This window comes from Carettochelys insculpta, chromosome 2 (assembly GCF_033958435.1).
Source record: "Carettochelys insculpta isolate YL-2023 chromosome 2, ASM3395843v1, whole genome shotgun sequence".
NCBI classification, from domain to species: domain Eukaryota; kingdom Metazoa; phylum Chordata; order Testudines; family Carettochelyidae; genus Carettochelys; species Carettochelys insculpta.
This window is the reverse complement of record NC_134138.1, coordinates 134,274,941-134,297,751: the sequence shown is the minus strand read 5'-3', so window position 1 is coordinate 134,297,751 and position 22,811 is coordinate 134,274,941. Positions and strand designations below refer to the sequence as shown.

At 40.4% G+C, this 22,811-nt stretch overlaps 1 protein-coding gene across 1 annotated transcript in view; it reads left to right on the top strand.

Moving 5' to 3' along the window:
* Positions 1 to 22,811, top strand: part of CDH6 (cadherin 6) — a 66,745-nt gene that overhangs the window by 39,326 nt on the left and 4,608 nt on the right. The window contains exons 4-10 of the mRNA XM_074985950.1: positions 2,346 to 2,513; positions 3,853 to 4,040; positions 7,219 to 7,472; positions 14,388 to 14,524; positions 18,470 to 18,591; positions 19,421 to 19,538; positions 19,633 to 19,884. Of these exons, the coding sequence (XP_074842051.1) occupies positions 2,346 to 2,513; positions 3,853 to 4,040; positions 7,219 to 7,472; positions 14,388 to 14,524; positions 18,470 to 18,591; positions 19,421 to 19,538; positions 19,633 to 19,884 (1,239 nt within the window). The remainder of the gene's footprint in view (positions 1 to 2,345; positions 2,514 to 3,852; positions 4,041 to 7,218; positions 7,473 to 14,387; positions 14,525 to 18,469; positions 18,592 to 19,420; positions 19,539 to 19,632; positions 19,885 to 22,811) is intronic.

Genomic DNA, 22,811 nt, shown 5'->3' with positions numbered 1-22,811 from the left:
TGAGTCTTGTCTAGAGCTGTTTGGGAGATTTGCATGAGAAAATACTGATTTGTCAAAACTGAAGCTTTCTGTGGAAACATATCTGTGTTGATGAAACTTTTGTTAGGAAAGTTTTTCAAGTCAAAGATGGAACTGCTATGCACACATGTTCACACACTCAGGCATTCATGGGAAATCCAGGTGAGTGCTGTAACCACTGGGATTTTGGCTATTCTGGCAGGGGTTGCTCATTTTCTTCACGCAAGGTTTTGGTATATTTCTGATGTGTAAATAAAACAAATTTTGGAACCTCAAAATTGCTCATAAATTTGTTTTTTTTTTTCCTGGTCAACCATAATTATGTCCTGAGAGGTGTATCCAGTCAACATGGGAGTAAACACCTCTACCCTCAAATTTTTTCAGGCATAAAGGACTGGTGATAGAGGGGGTTTTTCCTGGCAGAGGCATGTCCAGACAGCCTCTTTACTGCCAGCACCCCCCTCTGCCAAGAGCGAGATCTCTGCAGCTATGCTAGTGAGCTGTGGGAATATGCTAATGAGCAGCCATTTGCCATTGTGAGGCTGCTTATTAGCATAGAGCTGCTGGGAGAGCAGCTCCATGTAGACCCAACCTGTATGTCCAATAGCCTCTATAGTTATCGGTTATAGTTGTGGGCTACCCTTTCTCTGAAGCATAAGGTACTCTGAGCGATTCTTCTCTAGATAGAACAGTGGTTCTGGTCTGGCATTGTCCATCTTTCATCATCCAAAGGGATAATAAAGAGGAGGGATCAAATGCTGTAGCTGGCCATGCAGTGGTTTCTTAGCAGACAGAGTGCATGGGAAAAAAATAAATACAGCAAAGGTTCTACCCTGTTCCAAAGGAAGCAAAAGCAAAACTAGGGTAAAATCTGGGCCCACTGAAATTAATCGGACTTTTGGTGGTCATTTCAGTGGGACTACAATTTCATCTCTACTGACTACAGAAGAGGAAATAATCTGGTTTTAAGAGATCAGATAAATATAGAGAGACAAGATGGGTGAGATAACAGCTTTTAATAGACCAACTTCTATTGGTGAGAGAAACAAGCAGTCAAGCCACATGCCACTCTTCTTCAGGTTTGGGAAAGCAACTCCCATTGTCCCAGCTAAATTCAAGGTGCAATAGATTGTTTCACGTAACTAGTTAACCCATACCATAAAAGACTGTTCAAGCAAGAGTGTCCCATTAGCACCCCTGCAGTTATGGGACAAAAAGAGAGAGTTAGAGGGTTACAGATTGTTGTAATAAGCTATAAATCTAGGGTCTGTCTGATTTTTAGTGTTTAGCAGAGGTTAGAATTTAAGGTGCCAGGCTGTGAAAATGCTGAAATGCCCTTCTTTTGAAAATGTTGCGCAGATTTCCTTTGAAGCTGAGGACTCGTGAATCAAAAGTAGTGATCCCTTTGTGAAAAGTGTTCACTCAAAGGGGATAGGGTGTTTTTGTCTTTTATCATTATCCTGTGTGAGTTCCTGTTGTGATTGTCTGGTGCTGCCTGCACAGCTGGTACCCGGGGGCATTTAGTGCACTGAATGAGACACACCACACGTTGTGATAGGCATGGGTAGGATCCATGAATCTTGAAAGCTGTGTTTTGTGGGCATTGATCATTGTAGCAGTGAAGTTCTGCCTGCAGGTTTTGCATCTGTTGTTCTGGCATAGTCTGATTTGAGTTGGTGTGTCTGCATATAGATAAATATAAACATTTCATTTTATTATAAATAGCAATGACTATATTTCAGTGGGAGTTAGGTGCCTAACTGACATTTATATGTATGAATAAGAAAGTATTTAGGAGGAGCATTTCAATCACTGTATAAATATAAATATATATTGTATGCTTGGGTGCTTGCTGCTTTCTTAATTAATTTCCCTGCCATTTAATATTGGTGTACTGCCTCTTAATGACGCTTTGCTGAAGTTCTCTTGTTTTTGCCATGTCTGTCAAAATAAAAGTTGATGGGATGGGGAAAATAACTGAAGTACCTTATAACGAGAGACAACCCTTCTTCCAGTTCAACAAGAGAGTTTCACACTGAGTTAAAGGGGAATAAAAAGTCATATAAAATATCAATGCATGCAAATCACTTTAACGTCTTTGTGGGGGTGCTTTTAATATTGTGTCTGTCACACAGGCAGCAGCCTGCAATACAAAATGACAAGTCTGTAATTTAATGTGCCATCTTATAACAGTAAATATTTATACTGGGCAAAGTTTACTGATTACTCAGAGACAGTCTTTTTTTTCCTCTTTTTTTAAACAAGCATTTCTGTCAAAGTCGGTACACTGTCAACTATGTTCCCTTCTTTAACTCTCACCTTCTCAGGTATTATCAAAACTGCTTTGCTCAACATGGACAGAGAAAACAGGGAGCAGTACCAGGTGGTTATCCAGGCCAAAGACATGGGTGGCCAGATGGGTGGACTCTCAGGAACCACCACCGTGAACATCACGCTGACTGACGTCAATGACAATCCACCACGATTCCCCCAGAGTATGGAACGCTTTTGTTTCTTTGAAAATTTTGAATCTAGCCAGAATTTGATATTCCCCCCTCCAGCTATTCTGCTGTCATAAACTGTGATTCTGCTGAGTATAGGGCTTCCAGAGAAAGAGAGAGTGAGCAGTGGCTTGGAACCAGAGCTAGACTAAAGTGGATGGAAAATATTTCATATAATGTTTTTACTGCTTTGTTAGGGCTTGTATGAGATGCGCATTACTAAACAGAAATCGTCCTTATTTTTTCTTCTCATTAAAAGGTATTGCTGGGGTCCTTCTGTCACACTTTGTGTTTATGCATATCTGCAATTATTTTAGCACAATTTTCTGCTCCATCCCTAATAACTGTGCTTTGAAATATACTAACTTATATGAGTCAACTCAAGCCCTGAAGTAATTTCCTGGAAATCAGTGAATTACCCTGCGGGAGTCCTGTAACATAGGGCTACATGAAAATGCACTAGGAAACACCACCGCATTACTGTGCTGCACAGACAAGCCTTTAGAAGAAACATTCCTTTGTGTTATTGACTGATTATGGGCATAACCTGGTTCAAAAATCTCCCACACATTTTTATGTTTGTTTTACCAAACCTTCCCGCTTGAGCCAAGAGCAGGAATAGCTGTTTGAGAACTGAACTCTAAATACAATCAGACAAATATGAAAGTTTTGACTGTTAAGTCACCAAAAATGTTATTGGAAACAACTTTTCATTTAGTGCCAAAGTCTGCCCTTAGTTGTGGCTTGCAGCTCCCATTTAAATTGATAGATTTAGGTTGAAATGTAACTCTCTGCCCCAGGAAGGCTGTCCACACCTTTGTGTATGAGCATCTCTTATTGTCTGAATCAGCACAAAGCCAAAATTCCCCAAGTAACTTTTCTTAGGAGTGTTTGCAGTACAGCACACTTACACAAAGGACTGGCCTGGATTTGGTTTAATGTCACAGTATCACACAGGCTATTAACATTTCTTTTTTTAACAGTTTTATTTTTTGTGCTTCATTTAACATCCAGAAGGTTTTTTTTTTTTTTCCTATTTCATCTCCAATTAGCCAAAAGAAATCCTAGATACTGTCTGAAAAGGTGTCAGTTTTTGGCATCACTTGCAAGTAGAAAAATACAAATGTTCGTTGTCATATTAAGGACTTCTATTTTTCTGAAACTAAGGCATGGGGTGAAGTTTATTTCTTGCAAAAACCTGGAGATCAACTTTTTAAATCTTCTGATCAGTCTGTTGCTGTATCTGTGTCTGGCAAGCACATCCAGCTTTTATACACTGACTCCAATAGCCCATGATCCGAGCTAACAAATATGGCTCTCTCATTTCCTGTAGGCACATACCAGTTCAAAACACCTGAATCTGCTGCACCTGAATCACCAGTTGGCAGGATAAAAGCAAATGATGCCGATGTGGGTGAAAATGCTGAGATCAAATACAGCATCACTGAAGGAGATGGCTCAGACATGTTTGGGGTTATCACTGACAAGGACACACAAGAAGGAATTGTAACAGTAAAAAAGGTACATATTTTAATCAATTGTTAATCAAATTTAATATTTTAATCCACCTATTAGAGTCTCTTTAAGACATACGTAGTCACCCAAGGGTAGCTGTGTTAGTCTGTAGGGCTTCGTCTACACTAGTGAGTTTTTTTGAAAAAGCTGGGGCTATTTCCAAAAATCCCGCAGAGCATCTACACGCAAAATGTGCTCTTTCAATATTAAATTGGAAGAACTCAGCGCTTTTCCTGGTGGCCGTCTTCCTCTCACAGATGAGGAAGAGCACCTTTTTCTGAAAGATTCTTTGGGGGAAAAAACACATGTGTAGATGCCCCAGGGGCCGTTTTTTTTTCAAAAGAGCATTCCTCTTGGCACCGGATTTTTTGATTGATGGCCTGTTCTTTCGAAAGAGCGCGGGCTTTGTGGACGAAAGAAGTTTTTTCAGATCTCGTCCGGAAGAACTTCTTTCAGAGGATTGCTGTAGTGTAGACGCAGCTTTGGCTTTTTTCCCTCCTTCCTTCCCCCTCCACCCCCACTATATAAACCCTGGATTCTCTTTGTCTGCTCCAGTGATCCAAAGAAGTGGGTTTTACCCACAACAGCACATGACCTTATGGTCGCTAAGGCGCTGTAGAACTGCTTGTTACATGACATACGTTTGGTTTGTCATGCGGTTGCCATTTTTCAGTGATTTACACATTATTTATTAGGAATCTCCTCCAAATCATCTGTACAAAGCCCACTTTTAACAAATCAATTAGGGTTTCTTCCCCTTCCCACTTTCCCAGTCCCATTCCTCCTTAGAACCCCTTCACAAAACCTGCTTGCACAGATTTTGAATGGGAAGGCACTATCTTTAGCTCATAAAGTGGGACCAACCTGACAGAAAGTTCTACTGCCTGAGAACATTCACTGAGAAAGTTGAAGTGCCCTCCGACTGTACTTTTTTGTCCCCAATGTGGGTAAAGAAGAAATAAAACAAACATTTGCTCTACTTATTATGAAAGGGTTAGATCACCCAACAGAAATCATCTGGTTCCTTTTGCCTATTAAAATGATCTTTAACCTCTCAGAAAGTCTTGAATTATTTAGACTCTAATAAATCAAAGCATATTATTTATTAATGTACATTTTGCATATAATGTAATTAATAAAGCCATTAGTGCACATTCACTGTTTTTTAAAAAAAACACAAGGCTTTATAAGATCACAGTGTGCATCATCTACTAGACTGCACTTTGGCTGTCAGAAAGGATTTAGATAATCACGTTTTTAGTGAGCTATCAGGCAATCTCGATAAGGTTACAGATCTCAACTTCTATCAGTTCAAGTTCAGCCAACATGAAATAAACATTGTGTGGATTTGCAAAACACGCAACTTTGCTTGTTGATATCAGGATGACACCCGTCATTGCTTGTGCCTTAAGAAATGCCTTGTAGGGTCTAATCATGGATATCTGTCTAATTCTGTCCATGTGCTTGTCTGCTTCAGACAGTGACTGTGTTCCGTTTAGTTCAGTTCCACAAAATATTTAAAAAAAAAAAAAGGGGGCGGGGGTGAAGACTGTCTGCCAAGTAGGTGTGTGCATGCATATTCCCCCAAATGTTTTCTTCGGTAGTTTTAAGAAGGCAATAGAACTACATGTGCTGTGGTCATAGCCTATCATGGCACGACATTCCCTTTGACTGGTCGCCATAAATCATTTATGACACCACACAGAGTCACATTTCAGTAATAGGTGTCCAATTTATTTTTTAGCACAGCGCTCTCACCAAGATGTTTGCCCTGAGCCTGTGCTACATGGGGAACAGGAACAGGAGGAGAAAGGCTGTAAATGTGTTGAGATTATTCCAGATTGAGGAATTTGCTTTCCATTAATTATCTCTCATATCAAGAATGATCCAGGGACGCAAATTCATTTTGCAAAAGCTCATATATGAAGTGCATTATTCCTGACTAATATTCAGAGTTATATTCTCAGCTAATCTAAATCAACATTACTCTGTTGCTTCCACTGATTACTTCTGTTGATTTCAAAGGAAGTGCACCTATTTACACCAGCTGAGAATCTCTGACCCTTAGATACTGAGTGCTTCAAGGCAAGAATATGTCCACTACCAGCCTGTAAGACAGTGGCTACGTTTACACTAGCCCCACAGTTCGAAATGGCCATTCAAATGGCCATTTCAAAGTTTACTAATGAAGCGCTGAAATGCATATTCATTGCTTCATTAGCATGCAGGCGGCCGCGGCGCTTCGAAATTGATGCAGCTCGCCGCCGCGTGGCTCATCCCAACGGGGCTCCTTTTCTAAAGGACCCCGCCTACTTCAAAGTCCCCTTATTCCCATGAGCAGATGGGAATAAGGGGACTTTGAAGCAGGCAGGGTCCTTTTGAAAAGGAGCCCTGTTGGGATGAGCCACACGGCGGCAAGCCGCATCAATTTCGAAGCGCCACGGCCTCCTGCATGCTAATGAAGTGATGAATATGCATTTCAGCGCTTCATTAGTAAACTTTGAAATGGCCATTTGCGTGGCCATTTCAAAGTTTGGGGCTAGTGTAGACACGGCCAGTGTGTCACAAACTGACTAGGACTTTTGGGAGATACCATAATAAAACTACTGAGGTCACAACTATATAGTGTACAGTATTATCATCATATATTATACTATGTGTCTGCTAGGATCATGGCTCCCTGCTGTTGGGCCTTATGCAAACATACAGGAAGACACATTCACTGCCCCCAAAAGACTTTAATTTGAAAAGGGATTATTTGATTTGAAAATATGTGGGTAAGAGACAGAGACCATTAATCAGAGATGAGAGTCAGGGGCATCTTCCTGGAATTGATTGAAAATATCCGACAGTTGGCACAATCTGGTGGGATGTCAGTATTTGGTATGTCTCAGCATATGTTTTTATGAGTTTCAAGCACAGCATGCTTCTCTGCCCCATGAGTTCTTTGTAGTACACTCCAGAAGCAGCAGGGAGAAATAAAAACACCTTATACCAACCCTCCCTTTTTGTCTAGCAATAGAATATCAAGAAGGGTTTGGGTGTCCATTAACTTGCACAGCCCTCTTCAGTACATCATCAGTTCATTTGGTACCTGTAGTGCTGTCTGAAGTGATTTTAAATGGTTGGTCCCCAGAAACATCTCACTGGCTTTTGTTTCATGATGTTTTATTTATTTTCCAAGGCTTTGGATTTTGAAAAGAAAAAGCTGTATACTTTGAAAGTGGAGGCCGCCAACACTCATGTGGATCCCCAATTCCTCTACTTGGGGCCATTCAAAGACTCCACTACAGTCAGAATTCTGGTGGAGGATGTGGATGAGCCCCCAGTGTTCAGCAGACCAGCATACATATTGGAAGTGAAAGAAGATGTGCATGTAAACAGTATTATAGGAACTGTAACAGCCCAAGACCCTGATGTTGCGAAAAATGCTGTCAAGTAAGCCTTGACTATTTCAACTTACCTCAAATGTCTTTGTGAATGCTTTATATTTGCAGCTATTTGAACATCCGCATGCAAAACACCTTCCCTTTAACAATCAAGTGTGTGTTATATACTTTCAATAGTATAAACATATATGCATCCACACATTTTACAAACATGAGTCAGTGTGCATGCTCATCATATAGCAGCTGATTTGCGTTTCAACTAATTTTTAGCTACTTGCTCCTCCAGATGCTTTCACTACAGCAACAAGAAAAGACATTAATGAGTGCCACAATTATATTTTCTAGTGGCAGAAAGGCAAAACTGAACAGTTCCTGTACACTATGTGCACAAACTCACATTCACACACACAATCACAGAATTTTAGCCCATTCCATTCACTTTAGTGACGTTATTCACTGGTGTGCACGAGTTTACTATCAACCTCCCAGATGTTGCAAATTACGCAAATCACCAGACAATTAAACGTCACGAGAAAGTTGAAGTTCAGACTCAGTAAAGCTTATCCCCTGTTTGACATGAACTAGCACATGATATGAGCAAGAACATAACTGCGGAGTAGCTTACGCGATGAAGGTTTTTGCCAAGACAAGAGATCAAACAGGTTTTTTTTTAAATGTAGCTAATTTCTGGAGCAGGAGCGGTATCTTACTGTGTGACACCCTCTTTTTAATGCATGATAACAGATCACCAGGCAGGATGGACATGGAAAATATGCTCTGTAAATACATGCAAGAGTAAGATACAGTACCAGCACTATTGAAAATACAGGTGCTGCTTGATTTTACAACAATCATGAGTGTGAACACTGAAGACTTTCCTAAAACTTGTGGGGAAATACAGTAAACCCTTGAAATGTGTGATTTCAAGTTGTGCTTAACTTACATTAATGCTAGTTAAGCGCAACTCAAAATCCCTCTCCCCCCTCACCTGGCCTTGGCTCAACACCCCCAGCCCTTTGTGGCTCCTGTTCAACCCCTCCCTCACCACCCTGTGCACAGCTCCGGCTCATCCCCCCCCCACTGCACCCAGCTGTGGCTCATGTCACGCACAACTCCAGCTGAACCACTCTGGCCCTGGCTCAAACCCACTGCTGGCTCAGCACCAGCTTACGGCTCCAGCTTAACCCTCCCACCATGCGCAGCTCCAGTTCAAACCTCCCACCCAATTGCAAACTCCCCTAGCCCCAGTTCAAACCCCCCACGTCCTGGCTTACGACCTGAGCAAGGATCTAGCTCACCACCCCCACAAGTGGCCCTAGCTGAACCTGCCCCAGTTCAATGCTCCCCTCTGACCTGCGCATGGCCCAGCTCAAGTCCACACACACACACACAGCCCTAACCCATGCAAAATTTGAGTTATGTGAGGCTGTGTTGGAACAGAATCCTCACATAAATCGAGGCACTACTGTACAAATTGGAAGAGGTACCATAATAAAATCAAAGGTCAAAAAATTAAGGTATAAGATTAATTCAGTGCATTGCTACAAAGTACCATCCATTGACCCATCTCAGAGTCCTTTTAAACTATCAATTAGTTTCAGCCAACCTTGTAAGATAGGTAAAGATTATCTCCCCTTTACTGATGAGGGAACTAAATCAAAAAAGATTGTAAGATCTTTTTGTACAGCATATCAAACAAGGGGGCCCTGCTTTGCATTGGAGTTTCTAGATGCTATTACAATACAAATAATAATATGGTAAAATAGTAATCCTGATTGCCGCATTTTTGTTATAGCTAGCCAAACACTCCTTCCTGTCATATGACATATCTTACACAAGACCAGTCCTAGTGGGTTAGACCAATGGTCCGTCTAGTTCTGTTTTAAGTGGCCGATGCCAAATGCTTCAGAGAGAGTTCACGCAGAAGGGCAATTATTGAGTGATAAGCACTTGTCATCAAGTCTCATCGTCTAGCACTCAGAGACTTGGGCCACCCAGAGCATGGAGTTGCATCCCTGACCATCTTAGCTAATAGGTTCATGGAAGAGAGGTCCCTCAATAGCTGTCTAATCCTTTTTTTAAACCTGGTTATACTTTTGGTCTTCACAACATCCCCTGAAAATGAGTTCCACAGGGTGGCTGAGCGCTTTGTGGAGAAGTACTTCCTTTTGTTTGTTTTAAAGCCTTTTACTATTAATTTAATTGGGTAACCACTGGTGCTTGTTACATGAGGGGATACATAACAATTATCTTCTTCGCTTTCTCTGCACCCGTTATGATTTATTTGTTTCTTTCCAAGATGCACAGTCACAGATTTTTTTTTAAATCTCTCCTCATACTGAAGTTGTTCCATACCCAAAGGCATAGTTGTTGCCATTCTCTGTACCTTTTTACAATTCTAATATATCTTTTTTGCTGAATTTTGTCTAAGGAGAATAAAGTGACAAAGTAAAAGAAGAAAATATAATTTACCAGAAGAAAAAAAAAATCTCTCATCAGCACCACCTTATGATGAAAGAAAGACACTGCATAGGCCATTTGTTCTCCATCACCATGTTGTGCCGTGTTGGCAGATCCATTTTTTTTTAATTAAAAGGTTTATTTTTTTAACTAAAAAAAATAAAAAAGCTTACAGTATGTACGTTGCCAGTAGACAAGGGTGTAACTATACCCCTTTCCTGTTGTGAGGGGCATCATACCAGTATGCAGGCCCTGAAGGAACTCTGGGAGAAAATAAACTGTGCAGGTTCTGTACCTGACACAGTGCATGCTCTCCAGTGTATCAGCACACAGACGTGCTGGCTCATGGGAGACCCCAGTAAGTCCCCATCTCCTCCAGCCACCCTTGCAACCAGGGATGTAGTGCTGCTGTGGACCCTGCTTCATGTGTGTTAAGAACTGCACACAAGAAGCCATTCGCAGCACACGCCAAGTTTCATTTGCACTACAAGCAGCAGGAACTATGCTGTAGAGTTTTGAGCCCTAGCTATACCTAGCTATCTGTGACATATCTGTTGTATAGAGCACTCTTGTAAACTATGGTATAAGCAACCTGCATACTCATGGGTACCAGACATCTCCTTACTCCAAGCCAAGATTTGCCCCAGAAAGAGCAGATGAGACAGAACCTGTGCAAGGGGAATTGGACATTCCAGTAGAGCGTCTGATCCTCTAATACCATGTGCAACACACAACAATGGATTTGAAACAGCAAAGGGAAATATTTAAAGTTGCAGTGTGGTTCACAGTGGCTGATACTGTTTAGGTGAAAGAATCCCCTTATTTGAGAATAAGGTAATGAAAATCAATTAATATCCTATTGATTTGTCTGAACTAAAAAAACAAGGGAGGAGAAGGAATTACATGAGGAAGAGGAGACCCTGGAGCGAAGTGAGAGAAGAACAGAAAGAAGAACAAGGGGAAGAGGGAAACCAAGGAAGCAGTAGTCTGTGATATGTGGGATTTCCAATAAATTGTGGTCCTAATCAGGCTCCAATGGTGATGGTGTCTTGTAGGATCTCCCAGGATGTGGGAGGACAGGATGAGGTTCCATATTCTTGACAGGGCAATTTTTTCCCATCACAAGTATAAATCCCAAATCTGACTTCCACTTTGAGCTCGGGGAGGAATTTAATTAGACTGTGTATGGTCTTGTCACTTAATTGTCCATTGCCCTTGACAGTCAAAAATAAAATCTTTAGACACTTGAGATTATAGTGAAAAGCCTCCATTTTTTTCACTTTAATGCAGATTTTCCTTTTTAAGTATAATGAACCCTAATTCAGTTAGCTGGAAGCCCCTTTGATCTTCCATTACAGTATCCTTCATTATATCAGAATGATAATGCATTATGAAAAATTCAAACACCCCTTTCCTCCTGACCCATGAATCTGCTTGACTTGTGGTTGCATTAGACAACAAACTGATGAGTATCAAAGATAAAAAAGCAAGAAAGACTAAGAAGTGAACTTTGCAGAAATATCTGCCACAGCCAGAAGTAAACTGATCACCATCTACCACTCTCAGTGAAATCACATTTCATTAGCTTACTCCTGACCAGTATGTCTACTACTGGCAAAACATTGAGAAACGACAAAGATACCCATATACACATACACAGAAAATCAATATAGAATTAAATAACATCCCATCATCTATATTTTAGTGAAAATGTGTTGTTTGGACAATGCTTATATCTAGTTAATAATCTGTGCCTCTCAATTCTTCTCACATTTAAAAACAAAAACAAATAAATTGTGCACCTTATGGTATTATCAGATCTTTCTTTAAATCTCTGATTGAGTTTTTTGCTGTTGTAACTCCTCACAGGCACAATGTAGTTCATCATTTATTGAAACTGTCTCCCTGCTGTGGCCGATTTATCTAAAATATTCCAGATGAAAATATTCCACAAATAAATGCAAGAATTTATTTTGCTTATTTTACTGACAGTTTACTTGCATGTACTGGCTTCATTCTCCTCTTATCGTATATTTATGTTTAAGGGTACTGTAGAATATACATATATTCATTAACCTTCTAGCTTGTCAGTTACCCATGGTTTGAAGGGTATAAAATCCTGAAATCTGTCATCTACACACCAGTAAGTTCATTAAAGAAATGTAAAAATGAGTTTCATGGTGTCTACTTAATTCATAGTAGGTTATGATCCGTAAATCAGAATCACCACCAATTCCACATAATTAGCAGATCTTGATCAAAAGAGACCAGGCTTATACAAACTGAGAGATGGCAGTGACAGTCTAGCTTATTAAAAGCATCCTTCTAGGTCAGGGTTAATGGCATAATTAGAATACATTTATAACTGCATTGATTTTGACTGTATTTTTGCTTCAATATAAAGAAATAAAATTAGTATTTTTATCAAGACACTGTTCTATTATTGCTTTATTGAGTACAACTGCCTGCTGTACAAATGACCTAATGTTCACAGAGACTTCTGACCGCTCATATTTTAAAATAATACATATGAATCTACCAAAGGACGCCTCAGTGTGATGGCTGTGATAAATTCAGAATAGCTCAAGAACTGGATACAAAAGGTTTCTTCGTTGTTTTCAGCACTGGATGACATGGGCTGTGGCCACACTAGCCCCCCCACCTTTTGGGGGGGGCATGGTAATGTGGCACTTCAGCAGATGCTAATGAGGCACTTCCATGAATATGCAGCACCTCATTAGCATAATGGCAGCCAGGCATGCTTTGAAAGTACCGCTTTCAAAACACACGCTGCCCATATAGCCTGCAGCCTTTCAAAATGACCCACCTGATATCAAAGGCCCCTTCTTCCTAAAATCAAAGGGAAAGAAGGGGCTTTTGAAATCAGGGGGGTCCTTTCGAAAGGCCCTGTATACAGGGGCGGCGTGCGTTCCAAAAGCAGCACTTTCAGATGGTGTGCATCTGCCATTATGCTAATGAGGCAATGCATATTCATGACAGCACCTCTTTAGCATCTGCTGAAATCCCTCATTATCATGTCCCCTCCAAAAGGAGTGGGGTAGTGTAGATACAGCCATGTAGGGATAAATCCTGGGAGCTTTAGTAGAGTAAGGACCATGATCAGAGAATCCCACAATACTAAAGTCCTAATTGAGCAAGGTATTATGCACACGCTTACTTTAAGCATGAGTAATCATGAGCATGGGGGAGGAAAATAAATACTTAAATCTAAGCACATGCTTAAGCATCTTGATGAACCAAGACCATTTTACTGTGGCTGTTTCGTTTTTGTTTTGTTTTGTCTTTTTTAAAAAAAGGAGTTTCTATCCTGTAAAATTTATTCCAAAACATAATGAAAGGTGAAATTTTTACTTTTTTTGTAGGCTGAAAATTCTGAATCTATGGGAAAAGTAAGCTTCAAAAGCCATTTTCTTGGCACTACTTACTTTCCAGAACATTCTGGCCCACTTCCCACCTCCACCTGATCCGTTACACAAAACAAAACAAACAAATAAAAAAAAAGACAATGATGGCTCTCCAAAGGTTGTGATGATCTGTGACACAAGTAGCCCACAAAGGAGAGTAAGGCCTCTTCACTCACATGCATAGGCATATAGGTTGGCTCATGACTGAGTCTAAAGCAAGAACAGAATAGTAGAATAATCTAGTTCTGCCAGAGTGGAGTTTTCCCGTCATGTCTTTGTTCTGTGGCAATTTCATTTTAACAAGAGATGCACTTGAGCAACAACATTTAGATCTAGATGTTAGAACTTCCTCACAAGACTCTGGGACATTCACCTCCAAGGTTTAGATTGAACTCAGTACAAAAAGAGTCTAGATAAGAAATTCAAATCAATATTCAGATTCTGAATGCCCCCAAAGTTCTGTGGTGTTCAGCTCCATCTCTAATTGGTACCAGGAAATAAATTGGATTCTCTTTTAATGAGCTAGAATTTACATTTACGTGGCATTTGGCTTGGAATGAATCATCAGCTATGCTGATCTCTGTCTTTGCAGGGTTTTTTTAAACCAATCCAATTGAGTGGGGTGGGGAGAAGTAAAGGCAAAAAATACACCTCACCTGACAAGTTTTGTGTCAAAAGTGATTTGAAAGAGCTGAGATATCAAACTATGAAAGGACAGATTTATAATGGGAAAGCTAATCCAGCCTTAAAATAAATGAATGTCCTATCTTTCAAGATATAGTCTCCATGTTTCTCAGTAAAAGGCAAACCTTCGATGCTTCTCAGAACTATGTAAATTCTACAGTAATTCATTTATACAGTGACAATGCCCCACCCTCTAAATCAAACCCTCCAATCTGTCATTATCCAACAGCTCAGAACAGACTCTTTGTATTAATATATCAGGATGCCAAAGTCTGCACTGAAAACAAAAAGACAGCTAATTTACTAGGTGTTTGATGTCTAGTCTTGAGAAACCATTTAAAAAGAGAAACTAAAGTAAAGGCATTTTTTTCTAACCATGGTCTCTATGCTTTCAGGTACTCTGTAGATCGGCACACAGATATGGACAGAGTATTCAACATCAATTCTGGAAATGGTTCAATATTTACTTCAAAACCCCTTGACCGGGAAACATTACTATGGCACAACATTACAGTAATAGCAGCAGAGATCAGTAAGTCAAACCTAAATACCACCGCTGTCCCTGACGTAATGAATTTAGCCTTCTAGCTGAGTGTGCATAAACCTCTGCTGGGAAGATGTCAGGCTGTATGGATGGGTCTGCTCAATATTAACCTAGCCAGGGGAAAGACTGAAACAGATGCTCTGCACTTTTTTCTTCTTCCTAGGACCACATCTTATGAAGAGACAACTTTTATACTTGAACAGGCGGAAAGCTTATGTGTTTCTGAATCAACCGGACTGGAGAAATGCTCATAGCCATTCTTTAATTACAGTAGGGTTTCCTGATTTCTGACAAATTGTATGTACCAAAGTTGCTGGGAGGAAAGTAGTCCACACAGTGTGGCCAAAATCAGTTCTGTAGTGTTGCAAGGGAGTTTTCATGTGAGCCAAAATGTGCCCAAATCCCACTACCATGCAGTGAAAATTAAGCCTCCAACTCCAATCGAAACCTTTGAAATTCCCATCCATGGGTACTAACCTATTCCATTATTTTTGGCTCAGATGTAGCGAGTCTCTCTCTGTAGTGGCACCATGCATATCAATTATTTTGCAAGTTAGACAGCCAAGCTACATCTACATTGCACTGAATACAATACACAATTTCCACTATGAAATTGTGTACCTTATTTTGAGTTTATTTGAAAATAGGCTATTTCGGCATTTAGCTCTCTCTAAACAACTTTAAAAGATGGCCAACCCTGAGCCCACACTAAGGGTATGTCTACACTTACTGGAGGATTGATTAATTCAGGGTTGATCTTTCAAGGTTTGATTTAGCATGCCTAGTGTCTGACATGCTAAATCGAACCATCAGGGCTCTATAGTTGGCCCTGGTATTCCTCATTGGAGTAAGGGAGGGAGGTCAATGGGAGAAACTCTCCAGCCAACCTCCCACTGTGTGGATAGCCAGAAAAATCAATCTAGTGTATGTTTCTTCCATCTGCACAATTGTCATATCTGGAATTGTATATATTAGATTGATTTTTCAGACTCGTGTGGACCTGGCCTAAAGCCAATCAGAAATTGGTGCTAAGTGACACACTATTCCATCAAATTGCTAATGTATTCCATTGAACTAAACTAAAGAAATATTGAGATATATTATAGTAGTATTATAGTATTATAATAGTAAGCAAGTACATTCCCACACATTTGTAAACCCAGAAAGAGAAAAACTTTACAGTGGTGAGTATAGTCATCCTCATTTTATACCTGTTGGAAAACCATGGAGGAACAGAATGATTATGGCCAACGTTTTCTAAAATATCCAGTAAGTTTGGGTGTCTTATTTTGTGTACATTCCCCTGGAGACACTCTGACCCAGATCTTCAATCGTAATTAGGCACCTAATTCCCATTAAAATCAATAAAAGTTAGGTACTTAAATACTTCATAGGATCTGGGCCTTTGGGCCTGTTTACAAATTCACAAAATCGCCAGGTCTTAATGTAGTGGGAACTGCAGATGCTTTGAATTCACTTCCAAGGGCTCATACTGCCTCTCTCTTGAAATTCTTAGGGTAGTTTAAAATTTTACACTTACATTGTGAAAAGTAAAGAAGAAGTTGTACTGCAGAAGACACTTGACAATCGCAATCAGGCAAAATTGAGAATTTAGAATTTTAGTCTGTGGATCCCAAACTAAGGAGATATGTTAATCTTATGCATCAAGATGAGGAAGCTACCTGCTCTATCCAGTAGCATTTTTTTGCTGGATAGTCTAATAACAATCAAGTGATTGTGACCAAAGAGAAGTTAAGCATCTCTTCATTAATGTAAAATGGTTTAGAAGGAGAAAAGAAAAAAAGAAGCAAGGCTTGAAGATTGTAGAAATACATGGGATCTACATACCTCTTACGCACCTCTGAAGACAATGTGTGAGATTGAATTATATATTTTTCATAGGAATTCTATTTACTATATTGTTAGATTCAGAACCAGGTAGAAACAAATGAAAATATGTGGTTACTTGTACAAAGCAGTATGCCAAATAAGTATAATCAGGCTTACTATGAAAACCCTCACACATATTTGAGTCAATTCTTAGAAAATACATGTTCATGTGAAATCTTCAGATCCATGCAAATAAAAATTAGGAGCTGGGATTTTGCCCATTATAAAAGTTCAAAATTTATAACTACATTTTAATGGAGATTTCAGCTTAGTCTATAGTCTTAGACTCTGAGTGTTATTTTTCATGTGGGATGAATTTAGTCCAGTGGCCTACGTTAAAACGTGTTATATCCAATTCAATCATATTAACTTCAGTGCAAATGTAGAGGTTTAAAGAACAATGTTTGGCCTGAACCACTAAGCTCTTTAATATAGTATAAGTTGGGGGAAGTTCCAATTTTATGAATATAAATAATAAAATAACAAGTGACAATCAAAACCAAATTCTACCAAAAACATTCCCATGAACACTTTTAGATATATAAAATTCTCTAGAATTGCTGTATTTTATTCATCTGTTTTATCAGAAAAATTTTGCCTTTGCCTCATGTTTCAGATTTATTAGTAGTCTGTACATTCAGTACTATTCATGGCATGGTTCTTCGGAGTAATTTAAACCAAATCAGGAAATGAAGACATCTCAGTAAAATAAATGATAACCCATATTTGCAGATTTTTATTTTGGTTGTGATGGTGGTCTTACTAAAGTCTTTTCTGCATTATTATTATTTTAAAACTGGAAGAGCTCAATTCATTGCTTCCTGTTCTTTTTTTATCTTTGAAGTTGATTTGGATTAATGAGAATTTTTCGAGTTGCTTCTTTATGAAGTAAACAGTATTTCTGTAAATATTTTAACCTCAAGAATTTTTAAGAGTCTTTTTCAGTCTATTACTGTTGCTGCCTTATACAGCCCCTATGAGAGAACTAAGCAACATACTACATAGGGCTTATGTGCCTCAGCTGTTGTGTTTTAGTGTCAACTTTGGAAAAGCAACAAACAAAGATCAATCCACAAGAGATCAGAAACCAGCTGTCATGAGTATAGTTGGCGTTTATATAGCACTTCATTTGAAATAACTTTATAAATATTGGACCCATTCCTGCTACTCACTCATATTATCTGTCCCCGTATGGACCTGATCCTGCAGCTGAATTTACACATAGGCTGTGTCTAGACTAGCCCTGAACTTCATAGGGGGCATGGTAATTAGGGTGTTGGGAGATTACTAATGAAGTGCTGCGGTGCACATGCAGCATTTCATTAGTCAAAATCTCCCCCGCAGCAACTTCGAAGTGTGAAACTTCGAAATGCCGGCTTGCATATAGCCGTGGGTCAGCCGCAGGTACTTCGAAGTGCCCGTGCTACATTGAAGTCCCTTTAGTCCTCAAAAGGGACGTTGATGTAACGCACTCACTCCGAAGTACCTGCGTCTGACCTGCTGCTACACGCAAACTGGCACTTCCAAGTTTCACACGTCCAAGTTGCCACAGGGGAGATTTTGACTAATGAAGTGCTGCATATGCACCGCAGCACTTCATTAGTAATCTCTCAACACCCTAATTACCATGCCCCTACGAAGTTCAGGGCTAGTCTAGACACAGCCATAGATGTCTTTAGCATGCATAAGACTATAAGGGGGGGTGGGATAGCTTAGTGGTTTGAGCATCAGCCTGCTAAACCCAGGGTCTGGGGCAATACACTTAAAAAAAATGTCTGTCAGGGGTGGTGATAGGTCCTGCTGTGAATGCAGGGGAGTGGACTCATTGACCTCTGAAGGTCCCTTCCACTTCTGTGAGATAGGTATATCTCCATATATTTATAAGGAATGGCCCCACCCTTAGTCCTCTGATGTCAGTAGATTGCATGAACATGAATAAAATCTCCTTGTATGAATGAGTCCCCCCCTTATTCTTTTTTTCTTCCCCAGCACCGAGTCCTATGAAAACTATACAGCTTTCCCTTTCTGTTTTTATCATTGCAGACAACCCAAAACAAAGCAGCCGTGTCCCTGTGTTCATTAAGGTTCTGGATGTAAATGACAACGCTCCAGAATTTGCTATGTTTTACGAGACCTTTGTCTGTGAAAATGCAAAGGCAGAACAGGTGTGTTGATTCTTCGTATTCCATAATAATAACAAAAAAACACTATTAGAAATGAATTCTGTTTAGGGATTACTTTTGCATCACCTCATTAGGAGGTGTACGTTGTGTTGCCATGAGCTGTCATGGTGCAAAATTAAATTAAACAACAACTGTGTCATATCTAATTATATTTAGCATTCTTGTATCTGAAGTGTCAGTTTGTTTTACATATTCGAAGGGGGGTCGCTTTTTGTAGTGTGTCGTGCTATCTACAATTCACTTCCCTCTCTCTGCTCTTGAATATGGGATTCTGCATCTGTATGCCATGGTGCTTCCATTATCCCTCTTGAAGAATAGTTACAGGTCTGAACCCAAGTCCTGCCTGTAGGCTGCCACATTGCCCTAGTTCTCAGCTGCACGACCAGTTGCTTGACGGTTCAAAACAGAGGATACAGCCATACAGCTCCTCATTAAAATTAGTAGGGTTTGTGCAGCTTTGCTGTCTCCGCCTTTGTTCTTGCAGCTTGTTGCCACTGGGGATTTTCTGCCCACTTGGGAGGGCAACAATCCGTTCAGTCCCCAGCACTTGGCAGAAGTCTCATGCCACTGGCCAAGTCATTAACTTATTTGCCTGAAGAGCTGCAGTATGAGAGATTGGTGACACATCCACAGGCCCAATTTTCATTCAGGGTAAGGCCGGGCTGACAGCACCAAGGGCTTACAGCAGAAGAAAATGATATCTATTCCCATTTTAAGACCACTTAACAGTTTTAGAGCCAGCAGCAGGCATAATGTAAATGAGAACCTGGCCCACAGTCATTGTAGGGTAATTTTACTGTTATCATTTCAGCTGATACAGACACTAAGTGCGGTTGATAAGGATGATTCTTTCAATGGACATCAGTTTTCATTCTCCTTGGCTCCTGAGGCAACCAGTGGCTCAAACTTTACAATCCAGGACAATAGAGGTGAATTCCTAGGACGACTTTATTTTGTTAGTTGTTCTTTGTTTTTTTCAGCACTCAGTTGAGACCTCCTGTACCATTTGCTTTGTGTTTTCAGACAACACAGCAGGGATCTTCACCAGAAAAAACAGATACAGCCGACACGAAATGAGTACTTATCTCCTGCCCGTGGTGATATCAGACAGTGACTACCCAGTCCAGAGCAGTACTGAAACAGTGACAATCCGAGTGTGTGCCTGTGACCATCGGGGGAAGATGCAGTCTTGTAATGCAGAAGCCCTGGTCCATCCAACTGGCCTTAGCACCGGGGCTCTGATTGCCATTCTTCTCTGCATCATTATACTGCTAGGTAATATACCCAGAGGAGTTTCTTTCCTGGGAAATTACAGGGGCTGCTGGGAGGAAAAAGGGGCACTGCACTTGCCAGACACATCAGAGAGCTATCTCCTGAATTATCCTGTAACAAAGGAGAAGCCTATAATAATCAGTGCCCAATAGATGGAGGACATTTCCTGATCACAGTTTTTCACTCACATAGGGAGCAGCATTTTGCACCCAGTTTGGGCAGATGCAAGTTGACTAAACAAAGTGCACTGTGAAGCAGATTAATAAAATTCAAAGCCACCAGATGCATCAGGCTGCATTTATAGTACTACATCATAGATTACGAAGAGTGCTGAAGTTGACAACTGTGGAGGTGCTACAGAAACCTATTGAGTTGGGGCAACTACAACAACCTTTAAAAGGGCGCAGCATGACGCAGACACAAATAGGGTAGAGTCCTCTTTAGCTTTCAGGGCATTTCACCCTCGGGCCAAGGTCCTTCTCCCTCCCATTCTGGGTGGATGAGGACTGGCATTCTGGCTGCCCCCAGCAAAGCAGTAGAGCTGGGAGAGAAAAAGCCTCTTCTTATACCCTTTCCTTTCCTCGTATAATGCAGCCCAGACACACCCAGGAGCAGCTAGTCCTTTGCCGTTTGCTGCTCCCAGTGCCCACTTTGGGAATCTGTGCAATTTTAAAAAGCTAGGCCTTAGGGAGACTTTGTTAGATGCTCTACCTACCTGCCCAGGGAAGTAAAGAGGGGCAGAGAGTGACCCCACTCACTCATATGGGCCATCTACCCCCTGCCCTGGAATTAAAGTAATTCTTCTGTGCTGCCCATTATGTTTGAGGGGGCCGGGTCTGAGCACTGCTGCCACCTACTTCTCACCGACCCCTGCCCATTTTCAAACCACTCGTGTGGTAGTGGGAGTAGAAGCACTGCAGTAGCTGCTCTCGCCCATCCCTTGCCCCCTTGGAAGGGATGCCCCCCGTGGAAGGGGGCAAGGGATGGGCGAGAGCAGCTACTGCAGTGCTTCTACTCCCACTACCACACGAGTGGTTTGAAAATGGGCAGGGGTCAGTGAGAAGTAGGTGGCAGCAGTGCTCAGACCCGGCCCCCTCAAACATAATGGGCAGCACAGAAGAATTACTTTAATAACCTGCAAAAGGACCCACAGACTACGTGGTGGAGCTCCACATGGGCTTCACAGATGTGCATCGCCCCTTACACTGAGCAGATAGTTAAGTGGCGATCTTTCTATTAATTTGCAAGTACAGTTTTTCTTTTCAAGTTGATGCCGTTACTTTTAAAAATGGAGCCCACTTAATATGAACCCACTGAACAGGAAAAAAGCCAGTCCTATTCTACAAATCATTTTTCATGAGTTTATGACAGCTATGCTCAGAAATATCAATCTGACATTAAACGATTCCAGTTTAATGTCAATTGAAAATAATTGATTTCCTGCTCTCAGCAGCACTTTATGTCAATTATTGCACATGTCATCATGCAGCATAAGCAGATTTTCAATTAACTAGAGTACATCATTTTCTGATGGCTGTCTAGCTTCAGGGTTTGGAGGTACAAGCCTTACTCCACATGATGCAATGACCACAACAGATCTGAACCACATTTTCAATATTTATATCTAACCAAAGGTGCCTCCACATTGGTGATTTTATTTGCAGTTTGAGAAAGCTCCAACAACTTCCTAGAAGCTCTCAGCTAATGTTAAAAATTGATTTGGATGCTATTGATTTGGATAGTTTGGCTGTACTTTGATTTTAGCATCTAACTGATACTGAGATTTTTATTTGCAAGTTCATCAGAAAAGAAAATTTGTGGAGTATCAAGTACCTGGTATTATTCTTGTTAATGAAATTATTCTATTGTGTCTTTGTATAGTAATACTTTTGTTCTCAGGATGCTTTACAATAATTACATACAGAAACTACAGAGAAGCAAGACAACATTATCCCACACCTCAGAAATTCCACTAGCTCTCAGTTTCAGAATCCCATCCAAAACTGACCTCCCCATTATTCGAATCCTGCACAGATTCCCTAGACCACCACACAGATCTACATTGCTTCTTTCATCAACCATCACCCTTCCACATAACCTCTTAGATTGTATGCTCTTTAAAACAAGAACCATCCCTCAAGTTGTCATACAAAGGGGCCGTGAGTGGATTAGGACCTATAGGGGTGACTATAATATAATTAATGTCATCATTTTCTGTGAGAATCTGCAATTCCTGCCATTGAGACAAACCTTTATCATCACTACTTCCAGCTTCATCAGCTAAGCCAGCTCTTTTCAAATCATAGCAATGCCACTTAAGTAGTAAAGACATATCAGTGATTTTTTAAAAAATAAAAGACTATACCTGTCCGATGGATAGAGTTGCCACTCACTTTGGTGAGAGTTTGGCATGAGGGCTGCAGAAGCAGATGCTGGCTGTATGTCCTTTAGATACATAAAGAATCTTGGAATATAGCTGGCCTGAGAGATGATCTACAAAATAAGGGCTGAATCCCTGAAGTGCTTGTACTCACTATAGTGAGTCAATAAATCATTTCAGGAATAGGCCCAGAAAGGTATATTTATATAGAAGTTTTTGAAAACGTATAGAGTACTATTTAACATAGCTGGGAAAAAATTGATCTGAATTTTCTCAGCTGTTTCAATGACACCAAAACATTTCACAAATTCATGTTGATTTCATTGAATTGTTTGTTTTTTAAAAAAGATAAACTGAAAAAAGCATTTCTAACATTTTCTAACTGGCACATTTTGATTTTTCAATTCAGAATGACTGATTACAAATTTCCCTTAATTGTGGTGTAATATGATGGGGGTTCTGTGCACAGCGGAGACAATCAATCCTGGGATTGCTTAAAACTGGGCCACTTACAGCCCAGGCTTTGATTTCCTTCTCACTAAAGCAAGTC